The sequence below is a fragment of the Psammomys obesus genome, unplaced genomic scaffold, assembly GCF_907164565.1.
Source record: "Psammomys obesus unplaced genomic scaffold, mPsaObe1.curated_primary_1811, whole genome shotgun sequence".
Classification (NCBI taxonomy): Eukaryota; Metazoa; Chordata; class Mammalia; order Rodentia; family Muridae; genus Psammomys; species Psammomys obesus.
In genome coordinates this window covers 48,780,847-48,801,271 of record NW_026585504.1, presented here as the reverse complement: position 1 = coordinate 48,801,271, position 20,425 = coordinate 48,780,847, and the positions used below count along the sequence as shown (strand labels likewise).

The 20,425-nt window shown below is 41.1% G+C and overlaps 1 protein-coding gene across 2 annotated transcripts in view; it reads left to right on the top strand.

Moving 5' to 3' along the window:
* Cdh20 (cadherin 20) overlaps nt 1–20,425 on the top strand; it is a 268,074-nt gene that overhangs the window by 196,394 nt on the left and 51,255 nt on the right. Inside the window, exons 2-5 of one of the 2 annotated variants that reach the window (XM_055601412.1) lie at nt 4,919–5,167; nt 16,527–16,821; nt 17,371–17,490; nt 19,289–19,456. In XM_055601412.1, coding sequence (XP_055457387.1) covers nt 4,922–5,167; nt 16,527–16,821; nt 17,371–17,490; nt 19,289–19,456 — 829 coding nt within the window. In that variant the 5' untranslated portion in view covers nt 4,919–4,921. The remainder of the gene's footprint in view (nt 1–4,918; nt 5,168–16,526; nt 16,822–17,370; nt 17,491–19,288; nt 19,457–20,425) is intronic. The other variant, XM_055601420.1, reaches the window with a different exon arrangement.

Sequence of the window (20,425 nt, the reverse complement as noted above, 5' to 3'; positions counted from 1 at the left end):
TAAATAAATAAATAAATAAATAAATAAATAAATAAATAAATAAATAAATAAATAAATGGACGTGACTTCTCCCTAGATATGGTGAAGGAGGTTTATTATAGATAAAAGAGAGAGCGTAGCCAGACTCAGGGATGTCCAGATTGAACAATGACCCTCAGCTGGGCCATGTGAGGAGAGCAGGGAGGGAAGAGGAAAAAGAAGGAAAACAAAGGGTAGATTAAAAGGGGAAAAGGTACCAAAATAGCTAGATTATATAAGGAAAGGGAAAATGGGGGAAGGGCAGTCCAGCCCCTGAGCTAAGGAAGTTTAGGGTAAGGGGCATAGTATGCCAGCCGTACCCTTTAATAGACAGGGACTGAGGGATCCTGGGAGAACCTGGCATCCAGATCTACTTTGATAAGTTAAATAGGCACCACAGTTAGCCAATTGCTATAGTTTTGAGACCTAACAACCCAGACTTTTGTTGAAATATGTGATAAGGAGTGATGTAATTTTTTCTATGACTACATCCTGCTGACATTGGGGCATCATTGTTGCGGACTCAAAAAAGCTGCAATGCTGGCCGAGGCCAGGAAGAGCAGGCTGTTTCACTTGCTCTCTGGGCTCCTTAGGACCATCTGGGGCTAGAAAAGGGTAGACCATGTTGGAGTAGTTTGTGAGGTTGGACCACTAGGGGCTTGTAGCTTTGGAGCCATCTAGAATGCAGAGGCTCAGGCTGGTAGGAAATTCCATCAGGAGCACTTAGGGCTAGTGAGTTTGGAGCAGTTTGCTGTCTTCAGTTGATTATAAATGTGCTGAAACATATCTCTGTGTAGTGTGTGTGTGTGTGTGTGTGTGTGTGTGTGTGTGTGTGTGTGTGTGACAGAAGGTAAAGTTAAGGAGTTTAGGGGAAATGTTTTATGCTGAGTGTTGGTTTGGAACTGCGGGGTCCATAGTCCTGGTAGTTTGGGGAGGTGAATGCCAGGAATAGGGGAGGAAAAGAAGGATTCCACCATCAAGAATGTGCACATAGAAAAATTTAGGATCTTCAAGAGGTATAGCCAAATCAACTCTCCAAAGCTTACAGGATTTTTTTTAAGTTTTCAAAAAGGGATGAAAGTTTTAGCTATGTTAGCAGATAGCTCTACAAGCTATCTTCTACACTACAAGCTCACTTCTTCACTACAGGCATCGCACCCCTTCTGTGCACGAGCACCCCACCTTCTACAGGGAGTCTCTAACATTTAACGACTTCTGCAGAGACCTCATTTGAGATTTGCTGAGTTTCTTCCATTTCCATGAAAAGCTCGGGAAGACTGGAATAATGAGGAGAGAAATCAGAAGAAGACCATAAAAACCCAGTTCATTTCAAGGAGAAAGCAGTAACCATCCTCCCGTCTACATTTTAAATATCACAACGAATTTAAGTAACGAAATAAACAATTCACTGAGAACACACTTTAAGCACAACTTTAATTTCCTCCTACTGTGTTCATTACCAAGCTGTTTGCTTTCTTTCAGAAGAATGGGGGTGGGGAACTTTTAAAAGATTCATTTAGCACAGAAGTCAATTTCCACTAATGTAGTCTTCACATGACCTGGGTATTCTCCCCAAAGCAGGCCGGTGTGTACAGATATTCGTGCCAGCTTCTTCATTCACAGAAACACTGATTAGCCCCAAAGAAGTAATCTATTCATATCTGTAGGAAAACCATAAGTGTGGGACCCATAGCATTTGTAATTGCAAACCAGGAAGCCTAGTACGAGTGAGTCTTTCCTTCTTTTGTAGAAAGCAACTCCAATCATGATAAGAACAGCTTGATAATATTGCACAGCCTGGACTTTTATTTCTGAAAATTTAGGCAGGGGGTGTTTCTCATGCGTTTCACCTTGAGGAAGCAGAAACAGTGCTTTCCATCGTCGGTCACCACCCAGTTCCTTACCACAGAGGGGTTAACAGGCGTGGGTATCCAAATTGCTGAATCAAAGAGAGCCCAGGAACCATCACCTTCCAGAGAATCACAGGGGCTCCACATGCCCTATATACCCCAAAGTCACTTTTGTGCATATATAGTAAGAAGAGAGAAAATAAGGACTTTGTGCTCATTTGTAGGGGGACTAAGTAGGCAAGAGAGGGAGATAAAAGCTGAGGCAATTGAACTGACTACAAAATATTCATCACAAAGTTTCCGCTGAATTTTTTTTCCTTGAACTCTTCAGATCATATGTATAGGTGAGGACAGGAGAGCTTAATTGGCAACGATACTTGTCTAGTTTATGAGAAATAGGGGAATATAGTGGTCACTACTTAAAATCCTTCAACATTTCCTCAATCTCGCTCTGTTCATGAAATTTAGTCAGTGGGAGCAGAGTAAGGGCCTTTAAACAGACACACACACACACACACACACACACACAACTGTACATGTACACTTATATCCAAAGCAAAGTGCTCAAGAAAGCCAGAAAAAAAAGTAAAAGTGTTAAGAAGAAATCTTGCCTGAAGCACAGACCTTAGCCAAAATTCATGTATATATACACACAAACATAAAATACATTGTATGTTGATAAATGCAATCTATAAAAAAAAATTCTCTACTAATACAGAGTTTTCTAGTAGCTATTTCCTTATTAAGTATCTTCATAAGGAAAAGCCAGGAGTGGGTACCACACAATTGGACTGAGCCAGCAACTTCCAGCAATACTCACCACACATAGATCTGTGAGATGATTTACATTACAAGCTCTTGCAGGATTCTGTTTCCAGTTGTACTTATGAAGTATGTTTTATGCCTGTCTTCATTATTTTCACATATGATTCAGGCAGTTTATGTGATTCCCTGAATGCCAGAGGTCACTTTTATCATTAACCTGTGTTATCCCACCATATCCTCATGAAAGTCCTGGGGAGTAGACAGAAGAATTACTGTGTCTGCTTAACAGATCAGGAAGGTAAACATGGGAGCCACTCGCAGAGTCAATCAGCAGAACTCTTAAGCACAATCTTGGTAATTTTAGATATACAAGTCAGGGGTCAAGATAGAACCTGAGAACAAACTCAGTTAGTCTGTCGCTCTTGGGGAAATTCTAAATGAATTGTGTCATGATGACGCATAGACCATTCATTCCCTTTATGGTTTGCCAAGCGTAGTAACCTGGCTACTGGTTTTATGGAATGCTTCATCTCATATGTCCCTAAGACAGCATATCTGGGTCTCATCAATCTTTTCCATTAACTCAACTTCCATACTAAGGGTCCTTTTTCTAAAACACCTTTCGCTAGACAGGAACCAGAAAAAAAAAAAAATAGCTAGGTTTCTGTTGCTGAATCCATAGTAGAAGAGAACTGCTACTTTCTGGGAACTCACCTCCTACCAGGACCACAAGCAGATCAGCCTAAATAAGGCAGAACTGGCTTGCATTTTCCTTAAGGCACAATCCGTCTTTAGAGTCATAACTCAGAAGAGGCAGGACCTGCCTAGTGTTCCGTTACAAAACTAGTTTCCTCAGACATTCCTGTTCATCAGTTCTGCTCATGTGATTCTCACAGACTAAACTGATATGAATGATTAGAAAATATTTGTAAATAAGTTTGTGTATCTCAGTGGTGGGAATTAGTGAGGATGCTAAAACTTGTTCTGGAGAATATAGGTGGAAGGTGGGACCTGAGTTAGCGTGGATGCATTCATTCTAAGCCACTTTCAAAAAAAGGATCACAATTTAGTTGCATCGATCAGAAATTCTCAGGTGCACACATTTGTTCCTAGGAAAGGCAGCAGTTCCTCAAGTCAGCAATGAAAACACTACAGTCACAGAAAACACTTCCTTTGCTCTGATGAGTTGCCTGAGTGCAAGGCTACCTCATCAAGCCCAGGCATGGAAGGGAAGAAAAGGTTGATGAGGTCATAGCCCAGGAGTGAGGTCACTGGTTAAATCTGACTCCACAACCGCAGGAGAAGTGTGACTGATGAAAAGGTGTTCCCAGGCAGAATTTAACATTCCTTTGCCTAAATGAGGCTCTCAGGTCAGGAAAGGAAATTTGTTACCTCGACCCTTAGCTTACTCATGGTGGCATATGACTAATAGCACTTTAAAGTCCCCTGTGAAGGATATAATGATTAACTGACCATTCACATCCTTGAAAGGTCACATTAGCAGCTCCTATCAGCACTCCAGAGCAGAAGCAGTAGAGTGTGAAACTTGATTCTCATGAGTTCAGAGAATGATTAAAGTCAGAAGTTGTCCATGGCTGCTTATAAATGAAGCCCAAGATTCATAGTGTAATCAATAACAGGGTAGGCACAGGATAATTGTCAGTGGTGAAAGAAAAACAAGTCCAATTTTTTTCTATTTTTTAATAAGCCAAGAAAAGCTGTTCAGCTAATAGAAATGTTAGTTTGTAGATGTAAATTTTACAAGCGAATACTATTCTGAACACTTCAGGAGGCTCTTTCTGATTATAGATATTTTGAAGAACATGCCATTAATTTTTCAAGACAATCAATAGCACAGTCTAGCCCTCAAGGTAAGCTACTGTTGAGAAGAAATTTTGTTTGTTTGTTTGTTTGTTTGTTTTCACTAGTTTTATTGTCTTGGAATCCAAATCCAAATGTTTGGGGCTGATTAGAGCAAAACACATAATCTTTTTATAATCAAAATATTATTTATATAAGAAGATATTTCATAAGGGATTAAACAGCTGACTCATTGAGCAGAAAACAAAATAATTACTGCCATTTCTGGAAAACTTGCAAACAGCTCCCACTGAGGAATCTCCTGATGGTGTTTCCCTTAATTTGACAGGACTTCAGCTTGACTTGAATGGGAAGCAATGAGTTTCCAATAACCTGTGGTGTGGCTTTTTTTGTTTTGTTTGTTTGTTTGTTTGTTTGTTTTGTTTTTTCTTCCCTTCCTACTTGACTTGTGGAACTCCTGCAAGCCCATGTGGATCACGGGTAGAATGAACAATGCAAAGAGCTGGCTTGGACTTGGCACAACCTTGTACTTCTGGACACTGATGGACCTCACGACCACCGTTCTCTCCAGCACTCCAAGGCCAGGAGTCGAATTAGAAACGCTCTCCTTAGATGGGCCACAGTCACATTTGAGAAGCAAGAGGAGCTGGGTTTGGAATCAGTTTTTCGTCCTGGAAGAGTATACTGGAACCGACCCTTTGTATGTCGGGAAGGTAAGATGTGCCCAGTAGAAAGAGAAATTCTTAGGGAATCTGATGGTGAAACTGGGTATTAAAGTGAATCTAATGTGGATGATCACCACCTAGCCTGTGTCTGGGTCCAAGAAAATTGTTAACTAATGAGTATCATTGACCACTAGCTAAAATATAGCATTGCTTTGTTAGACAGTGGTCAGAAGAAAGATGTTGTCCTTCTCTAAGCCTCCATCCAGTGGGGAAAACTAGAACCTTGCTTTTCGGGAAAAGCCTCAGATCTTATAAAAGGCACTCAACCCTTAACAGGGGCAGCAGCAATCTTCTAAGAAACAGCACAACAGGAAAGGTAGAATGTTCATTTTGTGTGTGTTTGTGTCTAAAGCACTTCTATAGTTCCAGCTTGAGACCTAAATTTAATAAAAATTGACAACAAAAGAATGAAACATTCAAAATTTCTTTTAACACTAGAGACAGTCAATGAATATATTTATAAACTTTATATTCAAAGCCCCATAATTTGTCTATCGTTTCATTTTTAATCCTGGATTTCTCTTCTGTTTGCCTTATTTGGTTGTTAGTCAGAGGCCATTTTATGAAAGCAACCAAGGGAGAGAGAATGGGAGACAAGAAATTAATTAGAAAATAAATAATTCATTCAAATGATAACTTAAACACTTGTTTAACACCAAAGCTATAAGCATGTGCTTCAAATACAGGATATGTGGTTCCATGCCCAGCCCTGCCAGGAGCTTCCAGGGAGCCCTGACCCAAGTCCTCAAGAGTCTCAATAGTTATCTACCACTCCCTTCTTCTTCTTCTTCTTCTTCTTCTTCTTCTTCTTCTTCTTCTTCTTCTTCTTCTTCTTCTTCTTCTTCTTCTTCTAGTTTAATGTTTGTGTGTGTGTGTGTGTGTGTGTGTGTGTGTGTGTGTGTGTGAAAGCACGCATCGGAATACACACACATGAGCATGTCTGATTCCAATGACTGCTGAGGCCAGAGAGAGCATTGGATCCCCTGCAGCTGGAATAACAGCCAGTTGTAAACCCCGTAATGAGAGCTAAACTCGGGTCCTCTGCAAAACAGGTTAGCACTCTCACTTGGTGAGCCTCCCATCAGCCTTCCAGCCATCTTCTTAACCCACATAGCTCTTCCTGTCCCCTCAACAGCCAGGAAGCAGTTTCCACTCCTGCTCAGAACCTCAGTACTGCTTCCTCAGTGACTTTGTTTTATGAAAACTTTCAGTCACAACCTGGGACACTGTTGGCCTTCTGAACCACAATATTAATGCCGGTCACAAGGCTGGTTTCTTCCTTTGTTTCAGCTTCAACGGTTGCCCCTGTGACAGCTGACTCCATCACTGGTGAGCAGCTCTGGACACCACACAACGCCAATATGTGCATCCTGGTGCACCTGCTGTGTGTGTGCTGTGCACTGCTCTTCCCTCTTTAACAGTTTATTCCACCACATCCGATGGCCTCATTTCCCTCAGTTGCTCCCTTACTCTGGATTGAGACTATGAAACAGCTGCAGGTGCAAAGTTCAACCTCCCTCAAAATTTACTTGTCTTTATTTCGTGCGGATGAGACAAGTATGGACCTGCGTGTGTGCAGCACTGTATATGTGCAGTGCCTGCAGAGACCAGAAGAGGGCGTCAGATCCGGTTGTCCCTGTAACTGGAGTAGCAAGACATCCTGAGCTGTTATACGGGTGGTGGAAACTGAACCTCGGTCCTCTGCAAGACCAACAGGTGCTCTTAACTCCTGAGACCCTCTCCAGCCCATGTCTGTGGTTTTAACCGCCAACTCTAGGACCATAAATGCAAAACCTCTGTCTCTTTCGAAAACAACTCTATAAGGCTTGGACTCATAAATCCTACAGAATTTGTGATATCTTCATGTTTAAGATCTAGGGGCCCAACTGTTTTATATCTCACAAGAAACTTTTTTTTTTTCTTTCAAATCTCCCCTTTCCCAATCCTTCCTGCCTCAGCATTGCCAGCACTTTGTTCGAAAACCAAAGTCTGGCTGGAGAGGTAGGTAAAGTGTCTGCCATGCAGGTGTGAAGGCCTTAAGTACAATCCCCAGAACCCATGTAAAATCCAGGTAAGTGGAGAACATCTGTAGCCTCAGTGCCCCTACAGCCAGATAAGGAGAGAAAGGAGATTTCTTGAAATTGTCTGAGACATGGGCAACAACAAAGAAGAGTCTTTGTCTCAAACAAAACGTAAAGTGGAGGTTTCCCTCTGGCCCCAGCACACCAGGCCCTGCTATATGCATGCCCACATTAGCACACATGTGCATAGGCACACATACACACACACAACATCACACATGCAAATGCAAGCACACACATACCAAAAAAATCACTACTTTCTTTTCTCTTTCTCAACACTCTGCATTCTCACTACCTAAAATTTTATTGGTCTTGTGCCAACAGAATTCTCTCTCCAGTCTGTACCTCCAGCATCATCTTTCACCTGAATAAATACCTACCCAGCTTCCCAACCAATCTGATGTCTACCTGTACTTTCAGCATATTTTTCACGTGACCTTTGTAGAAAAGGCAATCAAACTGTATCACCACCCAACTTAGGTCTGATCCGTGTTTTTGCATTGAAGTGAAAGGAGGCCCTCCACGCACTCCCCTGTAGCCTGATGACCCACATGCCCACTGATGACCTGACATGCCCATGCTACTCTTTTCCTGGTTCTTATATTCCAGAAACACGGCCTTCTGAAGTTCCAACAACTTGAAAGGTATTTCTGGATAGTTCTCTGTAGAGGAATGAAATACATTCCCCTGGCTTTTCCCTCTGTGCTCAGTTAGAACCTATGCTTTTATGGGCACTTCCCTAGGGCAGAACCCTCTGTAAGATTCTATCACCTCCTGGGGCTGGTAGGTGGCTTAGTGTTTTGTTTTATTTTTAACTTTTAAAAATTTATATGTATTTTGATAAATTACAGTTTATTCCCTTTGTATCCACTCTGTAGCCCCCTCCATTATGCCTTCCCAACCCCACTCTCCTTCCCTTATCTCTTCCCATGTCCCTCCCCAAGTCCACTGATCGAGGAGGTCCTCATCCTCTTCCATCTGACCCTAGCCTATCAGGTCTCATCAGGACTGGCTACAATATTTTCCTCTGTGGCCTGGTAAGGCTGCTCCCCCATCAAAGAACCAGCCAGGAGTTCATGTCAGAGGCAGTCCCTCTTCCTATTACTAGGCAACCTACTTGGACACTGAGCTGCCAAGGGTTGCATCTGTGCAGGGGTTCTAGGTTATCTCCATGCATGATCATTGGTTGGAGTATCAGTCTCAGAAAACACCACTGTGCCCAGAATTTTTTTGTTTTGTTGCTCTCCTTGTGGAGCTCCTGTCCCTTCCAGGTTTTCCTATCTCCCCTTTCTTTCATAAGATTCCTTGCACTCTGCCCAAAGTTTGGCTATGAGTCTCAGCAACTCCTACAATACCTTGTTGAAAAAAGTCTTTCAACAACCCTCTGTAGTGGGTTGCTGTCCTGTTGCCTGTTTTCTCCCTCTTCCGATGTCCATCCCATTTTCTTTCTGCATGAGGTTTGGTCATCTTACCCAGTGTCCTTCTCCTTGCTTAGCTTCTTTAAGTGTCTAGATTTTAGTATGTTTATCCTATATTACATGTCTTATGTCACTTATCAGTGAGTATATACCATGTGTGTCGTTTTGCTTTTGGGATAACTCACTCAGGATGATCTTTTCTAGTCCCCACCATTTGCCTGCAAATATCATGATTTCCTTGTTTTTAATTGCTGAGTAGTATTTCATTGTGTAAATATACCACAATTTCTGTATCCATTCCTCAGATGAGGGACATTTAGGATGTTTTCAGATTCTGGCTATAACAAATAAAGCTGTTATGAACATGGTTGAGCAAATGTCCTTGTTGTATACTTGAGCATCTTTTGGATATATGCCTAGGAGTGGGTCTTGAGGAAGCACTATTCGTAATTGTCTGAGAAAATGCCAGATTGATTTCCAAAGTGGTTATACAAGGTTACATTCCCACATCCTCTCCAGCATGTAATGTCACTTGAGTTTTTGATCTTGGCCATTCTGATGGGTATAAGATGAAATCTCAGGGTCATTTTGATTTGCATTTCCCTGATGACTAGGGATGTTGAGCATTTCTTTTAAGTGTTTCTCTGATATTCGATATTCCTCTATTGAGAGTTCTTTATTTACCTCTGTACCCCATTTTTTTAATTGGGTTGCTTGAATTTTTGCTGTTTAATTTCTTGAGCTCTTTATATATTCTAAATATTAGCTCTCTGTCAGATATAAGGTTGGTAAAGATCTTTTCCCAGTCTATAGGCTTTCATTTTGTTCTGAAGATAGTGTCCTTTGCTTTACAGAAGCTTTTCAGGTTCATGAGGTCCCATTTATCGACTGTTGGTCTTACAGCCTGTGCTGTTGTTCTGTTCAGGAAGTTGTCTCCTATGCTAATGAGGTCAAGGCTCTTTCCCACTTTTTCTTCTAAGAGGTTTAGTGTATCTGGTTTTATGTTGAGATCTTTGATCCACTCAGACTTTAGTTTTGTGCTGGGTGATAAATATAGGTCTATTTTCATTTTTCTGCATGTAGACATCCAGTTAGACCAATGCCATTTGTTGAAGATGCTGTCTTTTTTCCATTGTATGGTTTTGGCTTCTTTATCAAAAATCGAGTATCCATAGGTGTGTGGATTTATTTATGGGTCTTCTATTTGATTCCATTGACCCATCATTCTGTTTCTATGCCAGTACCATGCAGTTTTTATTACTATTGCTTTGGAGTACAGCTTGAGATCAGGGATGGAGATACCTCCAGATGATCTGTTGTTGTACAGGATTGTTTTAGCAATTCTGGGTTTTTGTTTTTCCATATGAAATTTAGAATTGTTCTTTCAAGGTCTGTAAAGAATTGTGTTGGTATTTTGGTGGAAACTGCATTGAATCTGTAAATTGCTTTTGGCAGGATGGATGGCTCAATGTTTAAGAGCACTTGTCGCTCTTCTGAGAGGATTCAAATTCAGTTCCTAGTACCCATACTAGCTGGCTCACAATCATTGGCAACTCCACTTCTAGGAGATCTGATGCCTGCTCAGGCCCTGCTTGCACGTAATCCACATACACACACATAGGTAAAATAACAAATGTTTTCAAAATTCTTTAGCCGATGCTTATTTCACAGCACTGATCACAGCCTACAGTGCTTTTGAGTTACATTTTTAGCATTTGAAGCCTCTGACTAGATTAGAACCCCCATGAGGGCAAAATTGTTCTCATATCTCCAGAACTAAAATTGTCACTTGACACAAAAGGTCGTTAAAAAGTTGGTCTTATACTTTCTGAGATAAAGGTCAAGATGTGTCTTCTTCCAGCTTCTTCCCATCACTTAACACTCCTACCAAGTGTGTGCTCATGCTGCTGTCCTGACAGGTACATGCTAAGGCTACTTCTCAAGTGGCATTCAAATTCCCCCAAGTCTACCCTAACAACTACTTCTATCATGAAAATTTCTTCAGTCTATTCAGAGATCTGAAAGCACCCAGCTTTTTTGTTTGTTTGTTTGTTTGATTGATTGATTGAGAGGTTTGACTTTGTAGCTTTGGCTATCCAGAACTCATTTTATAGACCAGGCTCTCCTCAAACTCACAGCAATCCACCTGCCTTGGCCTCTAGGAGGACACACAGCTTCTTGATAGATGCAAAACAATCCTTCAAGGTAGATATTTGTGGTTATTACAAAAATACACTAATATAATATTTAGCAGTTATTTTATATTATCTTACAACTTGTGGCTGTCTTCCCTCTTTCAACAAATAAAAACAAGGTGCCACTTCCTAGCCCTGTCTCTATCACCTCCCAGACCCAGTACAAAAGTGTCCAACACAACGGTCCAGAACGAAAGTGTTAGCTCTATTGTAGTGGACACCCTGTTCTTCCAGTCACACGCACAGGAAGCAGACAATGGTAGCAATGCTACGAGTGAATGTAACCTGGCCTTGGGGGAAGGGGCTCTGTCCACAAGCCACGTTACACTAGTGGTACGTAAAAGACCATAGCCATCACTCTAGCCCCACAGCCGTGGGTTTTCTTTCCCATTGCTTATAAAATAGCTACCCAGTGACTCAAAATTTAGCCAAGACAACACCCAGACAAGTACAATGGTATCCAGAACCTAAAGACTTGTTTCCTGGATTCCTCTCTGATGTTGGGAAGTATGTAAATGTATAACAACTTCTAAGTGTAAGCATGTTCAACTCAGCTCACAGAATACCTGCATGCCTCCCCAGTCACCTGTCCTAGTCAGCACACTGGGGTTTACCCAGAACTGGAGTGTCACTCCACACATAAGACACCTAGATATTCACTTATCCAAGGGAAACCATCCATCTTTCATTCACTTTACACTAGAGACAGTCAGCTTGTCACCTAAAGTCCTGGGAAATGTCTATATAGAAAGCCTGCTGGCGTGTTTGCCTATTTCAGTAAGGTATATGGCAACAATGATCAGCTTTCATTGGCCTGACCTTGTAAAACCCACACCAGACTTTCCAGGAACAGGGAAACTTTGAGTTAATGCTAGAATATACTGGACACATGCAAAGAGGGGTATAGAGGGCTCTACCTGGGCATAGACCTCTAGGCACAGTCATGCAGGGGCTAGGGATTACAAGACCACTATCTAACCACAATTATAAGCACTTGCTGCCTTTCCAGAACTGGGCTCTGAAAAATGTAACTGCAAAAGGTGTGAAAACCACCTGTTCCAAAAATCTTGAATCACCTAAACAGAATTTTCTTTCTTAGAATATACATGTACTTCCCAGCATTCATTCCTATTTTGGCTAAGATTTTAAATACTAAATTTATGAGATGGAAGAGCTGTCCATTGATCTGTCTAGAAGATATCTAGGGAAAAGATGTCTTCCCAGAATGTCTTATATGCTGTTGCTGGAGTTCATTTAGTGTTAGCTGGAATAAATATGAATAAAGGTAAAACAATTTACTGACACCACCAACTTTCCAGGAGCCCCAAAGAAGAACTTTTCGCGTCCTCTTTTTGCAATTTTTACAACCAAATGGGTGCCCTATGGCTCACCAACCCAATGGTCCATGTACATTTCTCTGTTGACTTTAAGCTCCTTAAAGTGTCCTTCACCTCTGTGGTCACATGTCCAAGCTCTTCTGTGATGGCACTGGGACTCTTAGAGCTCTGATTTCTCCTTTCCCAACTGTGTTGCACCAAAAGGAGAGCAGGAGACTAGAGGGAGATGAAACTTGTTCCCTTATTTTACCATCACTTGGTCTAGTCCAGAGGCACTTTCAAGCTCTAAGCTGCTGATACCTTACCCAGGCAGTATTCTCCTCTCGGAGTACTCTCCTCTTACCTTTCAGGTCCAGCATCAAGAGATACCTACTACAACATTTAGATTCTGAAAGCCCTTACCACGCCTTTAACCTGTTTCCCCTGCCAGAAGACCTCTGGCTAGTTCTCAGAATCACTTAGATCTGATACCCAAATTTCCCTCCTCCTTCACTGCTATTAAAATAACCAACTGGTAGAGGACTTGTTTCCTGGCAGGATCCTGGAGACATACAATCACCTTCCTCAGAAATCAGTTCTGTGCAAGCCCGGTTCATAGCTGATATGCTTCCTGTTCGTGAAAGGCCCTTCCTGCTTCACTATAGGAGCCCTTCTTCCCTCCCTCTGATTTATATTACAATGATGAAGAATCTTGACTAAAAGAAATCAGAGGAGGGAAGGTTTATTTCATATCACACTTCCTGGCAGCAATCCTTCACTGTGGGAAGTCAATGCAGAACCTTAAGGAAGAGACAAGGCATTAACCATGAAGGAATGTTGTTTACTAGCTTGTTCTCCAGCTCAAGTTCAGCTATTTTCCTGAATTATCCCAGGCCCACAACCACCAAGGGATGGTCCCACAAGCAGTAGGCTGGCATCCTACATGAGTCAGCAATCAAGAAAATGCCCCCCAGAGACAGATTACCCAACAGGCATCTGATGAAGCCAATTCTTCAACTGAGGTCTCCTCTTCTCAAATGTGTCAGGTTGACCACAAAACTAACCAGGACACCTTGAAAACTTGTAGACACACTAAGAAGCAACCTAAAAGATACTAACCTTTAAACAGAAGGTAACATAAGCTTCCTCCAATAGCTTTAGCCTGAGCCTGAGGCCAGGGCACAGACCACAATGATTGCACAGCCCTTACCTCCAGAGAATTCACAGTCTGCAAAGGTTCCTCAGCATCTCTCACACAGAGGGAAGCAACAGAAGAATTGTGAGCTTCAGTGCTGATGCCGTTTAACTGCAGCCTCACTAACCTCAGGAAAACGGGCTGTCCCTCAGCACTGCTAGCTTTGGTCTCTCCTGTTTATTAAGCCTTCTCCAAAAGCAAGAGGCTCACACTTGGCCTGAGACAGTATCAAGTGTGCTTAGTGTTTCAAGCTCTATGTCGATGATCATGACTTGTCATACCTTAACCAGTTTTATTGCAAGTCAAATGCCACATGCCTTAAAGTTGTATATGTAAATACACATATGTACAGATCTTTTTTTTTCTCTCAAAATTTAAGAAACTCCTGAATTTTCTTTTTATCTTTCTTCTTCCCATTCCATTTTTTGTTGGAGCACACATTTCCAAAGGGAATGGGTTTTCATTTGTTTGTGCCCAGTTCCAAACTAAATGTCCTTTACTCCTACACAAGAAGTGCCGGGCTTTTTTCTCCTTGCTTTTTAAACTGCATAAATAGATTTTAGTGATAATAGTGTATAGGAATAAAAAGCATAAGGACATTATAGTCTAGATAATATACTTTTTAGCAGAAAGAAATCCAAAGCTATTTTTATTTGATTTTATTCTCTTATTTCCCTTTCTGTAGATAAGAGACAGCTTGGTTTCCCAGGCAGCATGGCTTGGGCAGGAATAAGACTGAGATTAGCTCAAACCAGTCCCGACCTCTGAAGCCATCCCTGCCTGAGAAGGCTGGAAATGCACTTCAGGTGTTCCATGAGTGTTCCTACACATTAACCCTCAGAGTAGCAGGGCCAGAAGCCCCCTCCCCCAATGTTGCAGGGACGTTGGCCATTGGGCTCTGCAAAACAACAAGGTCTCTAGCTCAACTTTACTCCTGGAGGCTTGAAGGGATCAGATAAGAGCTGGCTATGTTTATTTTTCTTTTTATAATTTATTCATTTTATATCGCATTGTAGCCCCCTCCCTCTTTTCCTCCCGGTCCACCCTGCCTCCCTCTTCTCCCCTGCCTTTTTTCCCTAGTCCACTGAAAGGGGGATTTCTCCTCCCCTGCCATCTGACACTTGGTTATCAAGTCTCATCAGACTGCCTGGATATCTTCCTCTGTGGCCTGGCAAGGACACATCGCCAGGGAGAAGTGATCAAAGAGCAGGCAACGGAGTTCACTGATGTACCAACCAAGAACCATGCATGGAGAGGACCTATGCCCCCCTGCTCAGATGTAGCCAATAGGCACCTCAGTCTCCATGTTGGTTCCTGAGTAAGGGGAGCAGGGGCTGCCTCTGTCAAGAGCTGGCTATGTTAATATCAGTTCTCTCTGCAGATATGTCATCACCATAATTAGTCCCATTTATAGCTTTCCTACTACGGGAAAGGAACATAGCTCTGTACTTTGCATACATTAATCCCTAATGATCCCAGTAACCTTTGCAAATAAGCGTTAATGCTATTCTCCATTTATAATATCAGAAAAATTAAAGGTTGTAGACAGGGTATTTACAGTGTCAAGGACACCCAGTTGATAACTGACAATGACCATATTCAGGTCAGATATGTGGGGCTTGCAGCATTAAGCCTAACACTTGTCTGTTTAATGACTTAATCAGTGAACTTTGCTACTGAAGTACGTAAGTGCTGGAAACATAGACAGCAACAGTTAGCAGTGCTAACTTAACTTGACACTTTTGCTGATTCTTTTGAAAGAGACCTAATGGATAAAACAAAATCCCAGCATTCTTACACCCACTCACATTACATACAATCATCCAGACTGACATGTTTCTAGGCTGAGATAAAATGGTGCTCCTAGACATACAAGGAAAAAAAATCATTGCAAAAGTGCATAAGAAGATGGGGCTGGAGATTGTCCATTGGTTAAGAACAGCAGCTGCTCTTCTAGAAAACTCTGATTTGATTACTAGCACACACGTAGTGTCTCACAACCACCTGTATATCCAGTTCCAGGAGATCTGAGGCTCTTGTCTGGTCTTTGCAGGCACCAGCTGCATACATGGCTCAGGAACATGCGCATAGGCAAAACATCCATATACATAAAAGTCAAATAAAAGTATGTTTTTAAAAAGGTCTGAGAAAAAAATAACTAAATAAGCAGAGAAACATGTCCCTAACTAAACCATCTACATATAGATTTTAGTGAATGAATGAAATTCAATAATGAGTCTTACCAAAAAGACATATACTGTTGTAAAACACGCATGTACACAATCAGCATTTAAAGCTCACTTGGCACCTGAAACATAAGCAAATGTAGTCTTTGCTTATGTAGGAAACTAGGAAGCTGTAGGTCTCAGAACTGGAAGCCTTGCAGGAGTCCAAGAAAGTCACATATTACTTCCTATATATAAGACCTTTGCCCTTAAATTTTTTAAGTTATAATTATTTAGTGTGTGTGTGCACATGTGTGTGTGTGTGTTTGCATGTATGAGCACATGTATAGAAGTCAGAGGACAAATTTTAGTACTCAGTTCTCTCTCTGCATCATTTGGCTCCTGGGAATCAAACACAAATCATCCCTGAACTGTCATAAAGTTTATGACATTCCAGAAATTAACCTATACCAATTTTTTTTGGTTGGTTTGGTTTGGTTTTTAAAGACAGGTTTTCTCTTTTTAGCCCTGGTTTAGCCCTGGTTTGCTTAAAACCCTGAAGAGCAGTTGGACTCAATTTCAGAGACCTGCCTGCCTCTGTCTCTAGAGTGCCTGGATTAGAGTCGTGTGCCACCACTTATTTTTAACTTTAAGATATTTAGACTTGTCTGTTGCCTTTTTTTTTCCTTGAATGAAAAGACAAGTTTTCTGCTTATAAACTGGCTCCCATTTCTATACATGTCGTCTATGTTTCTCAAGGATAGTTGTTTTAAAATATTAAGATCAAGATACTGAATATGACATAGAAAAACTTTCTGTGTTACCCTTTACCCATCATATCAAAGCACAGTAGTTCACTGAAGTGGAAAGTACATCCCTATGTAAAGGGAGGTCTTAAGTCTGTACCAAAATGAAAATCAATTTATTTCCAACAACTGTGAATATAAATAATGACATTTCAGTGCTTTTGTCCCCAGCTTCACTCAGACATGGACAGAGGAGATGGATCCATCAAATACATTCTTTCAGGAGAAGGAGCAGGCATCGTGTTTACAATTGACGACACCACTGGAGACATTCATGCCATTCAGAGGCTTGACAGAGAGGAAAGAGCCCAATACACTTTGAGGGCTCAAGCCCTAGACAGGCGGACAGGCCGACCAATGGAGCCAGAGTCAGAGTTCATTATCAAAATCCAAGATATCAATGACAACGAGCCCAAGTTCCTGGATGGGCCTTATGTTGCCACTGTACCAGAAATGTCACCAGTAGGTAAGGTGGTGATGAGCTAATTTCTCACAAATAGTATATGCACTGTAGGAGATACTACTATGTACATGTTGAGGAGAAAATGTGCAGAAATCATAAAAATGAAACCAAATGACTACCAACTCCTTCAGCAGGTAGAAAGCTATGTAAATATCAGAAGCAGCCACATTAAGTAATAATAAATCTTCCAGTGTCTTCCAGTTCTGATTTCTTAAGAATAAATTATAAGATAGATGGCTGATAGATTGCATTAGATTAGAATAGATTAGATTAGATTATTTAGGGTAGATATTATCTGAAACCAATGAACAAAGTAGTCCACATAAAAAAGCAGTAAAAGCAGTGTTGCTTTTACTGGTTACTAAGAATTTAAACACAAATGACTATCATCCCCAGCGAGTAATAAGATAGGACTTATGGAGGCTTGATCTAGAAAGGAAACTCCCCAGAGAAGCAAGCACCAGCTGCAGTGTTTTAAGGCTGTCCATGCAGGCTTATACCAGCTCTTTTTAATTGTGCTTGACCAGGTTTTTTCCCCCACCTCTTCCTCAGGTACCTCTGTTATCCAAGTGACAGCCACAGATGCTGATGACCCAACCTATGGCAACAGTGCCCGGGTGGTCTACAGCATTCTCCAGGGCCAGCCGTATTTTTCTGTGGACTCCAGAACAGGTATATAGTACATAAGTCAAGTCGGAGGTGTTTGCTCGTTCAATAATCCTTGTATTTCCTACTTGAGACAGACTCTTCTTTTCAAGGACTCCCCAGGGAGTGTATTCCACAGAGGAGATTGTTGCAGTCTTTAGCATTAGGAGAGCACACTGTAGCTGCCAGGCAGTGAGACAGTGTGAGTGGGTTGCTGAACGACGCCAAAGCCTGTCAACAGAGAATGTCATCCCACTGCCTTCCAAAACTCACAGATATAATTATTTACCACAGTTTAAGGTCCTCTTTACCTCCAGGAAGACCAAAGAAAAGTGACACATTCACCTGGGTATGCTCTAAAGCTAGAATCACAGACTCTGAAGCCAGATAAGATGCTTCTTAGCAATCATTCCACCCATAAAGCATCAGGAGTCATTCAAGATGAGGAAACTGGAAAGTTGAATGGTAACCATGATCCTGTGGTTACCAGCATAGCCTTAATGTTTTCTCTGCTGAGCCAACCTCTGCTAAACAGGACCCAAGCCCAGAGTGAATGGCTGCTGGGCAGATGGGTTTTGATGAGACAGTCAATAGCACATGAATACAGCCCCTAAAAAGGCAGCACCTGGTCGGGGGTCACTATAACAAGGAAATATGGCAAAGAGAAATGAACTGATAGCAGCAGCATGCAGAAAAGGAGAGACCAGTAGAGCTTGGAGACTTCACTTGTTTCAAGCATCCTTTCACTACAGGATCTATATGTTTTAGTCCACCAATGGAATCCACTTTAGTGTCTGTATTGGGCATAATAACTACTGTATCATTACTGTCTTCCATTTGTGCCAGGATTTCTCCTTCACCAAGAACTTTTATAAGCATTAGCACTTTAGCCTCCCAAGTAAAGTGTATTGGAAGTATTATTACTCCCATGTTACACATTACAGGGAGAACAGACCTAAGAAAAGGAACTCAAGCAAAGAAACAACCACAGAGGTAAAATCAATAGTGAACAGTCAATGTGACTTCTTTATTGAAAGAAAAAAGAAATACATCTCTATTATTACTAACCTGATGTTTTCCCCTAGAAGTCTCCAAGGTAGCTAGACATTCAGAAGATGCTATCATAAATGTAGAAAGTAAAAGAGTGTAAATTAGTGGGAGGAAAGAAAAGATTACAGTTACAGTCATCTATAAAGTCTTTTGTGTCCCTCCCTGCTCAAGAAACTCAATAAAGCAAAAAAGTAAGCAGAAGAAAATAAAACAGTGAACACAAACAAAAAAATAAACCAAACAAACAAAAATTAAAAACAACCCAGTCGAGGTTCATTCCTACTTCCAGGCAGAGGGAAGACAGGGCAATCATACCAGGAGCCAGTAGCTAAATAGTCATTCACTCTATAAGGACTGTAGGGCTGAAGGCAGGAAAAAACTGAAAAAGCATTATCTAAAACCACAAATTTGTAGACACACAAAACTTTGTCTTCTGGACCCAAAGCCCAGGTATTCTTTGGTAAAGTCAGAACAATCTACAATCATCATAGACTGCAATTCCTGGAGTCATTAAGAAATCTGCTGCTGCCACCTGCTGTTCTTTCTCAGTAACATTGCCGAGGATGCCAGCCTCTGGGCCCTTCCTGCTGGGGGTGTCTATTTCGTGGCCTTTTATTTCATACAGTGTCTTTCTGAAGCTGTGGTTTTAACTTCATCTAATAAAAATGGGTGATATGCTCATTTCTATGTTAGGTATTTACAGCAGATGAGGAAGACAAATCCTTGGAAAACTAGCTTTGCGGTTTCATTTTTTAAAACAATTTCTATCCTGCAGGTGTAATCAGAACAGCACTCATGAACATGGACAGAGAAGCCAAAGAATACTACGAAGTGATTATTCAAGCCAAGGATATGGGAGGGCAGCTTGGAGGATTGGCTGGGACCACCACGGTCAACATCACCCTTTCAGACGTCAATGATAATCCACCCCGCTTTCCCCAGAGTAAGTAGCAATCAGTCTATTTCTCAGCTAGAGGGAGACACCCTTTGCTGGGATTTAGCTATAAGGTCAGTTTGTGTTCAGAGTGATTCTTCTGGCCTTCAGCTTCCCATGGCCCTTGGAGGGTTTTGTTTGCTTTTTGTTTGCTTGTTTTTACCAGATGGCCACACTCACACACCTGCACAAAATGAAATACTAAGAATAAGATTTATCACCAAGCAGCATTTCAAAACAGATACTAAGACTAAGTGGATATTAGCCATAGAATATAGGATAAACATACTAAAATCTATAGCCCTGAAGAAACTAAAGAACCAGGTTTTTACAAAGCTCAAAATACAGGCATCTGGACACTTGCAGATAAGTGATATGTCCCTCCATACATAGCAACTTCTCTAGAACATTGTACAACACGGTGAGGACTGGGACTTTAGTCTTGTTAATATCATTCTAGCACATGCACTTAGAGTAGCCTCTGCTTCAAATTTAGTAATAATAAAGAACTTAGGATGAAATGGAGTATGGAATATATTTCATAGAAGATGAAATGAAACCATATGAAATAATTTAAATTTATGTTTCTAAACATTCACATTGTTTCCACCAAAATAGAGTATCTTTGCACTTTTTAAAAATATTACTTTAACTCATCACCATTTATTTGTGAATGCTAAATTTGAATAACTCCATTATTCTTTAACCGTATCTTGGATTAAATGCTTCTGCTCTATTATTCTTCTAATTGCTTATTGTAGAGATTTCATTTAGTTTCTTTTTCACAAATATTACTATGACTAGCTGTGGATGTTGACAAAATGGCATACCACTCTTTTATATTGAGTGAGCTTAATCACCTTTAGCTGAAGCAGATACAAAAGAATATCATGATCTCAAGATTATTTTTAGTACAATGCATCATATGTAGAAATTATAACTGTTTAAACACATAGCATAGTTTTCCTTCTGTGGAGA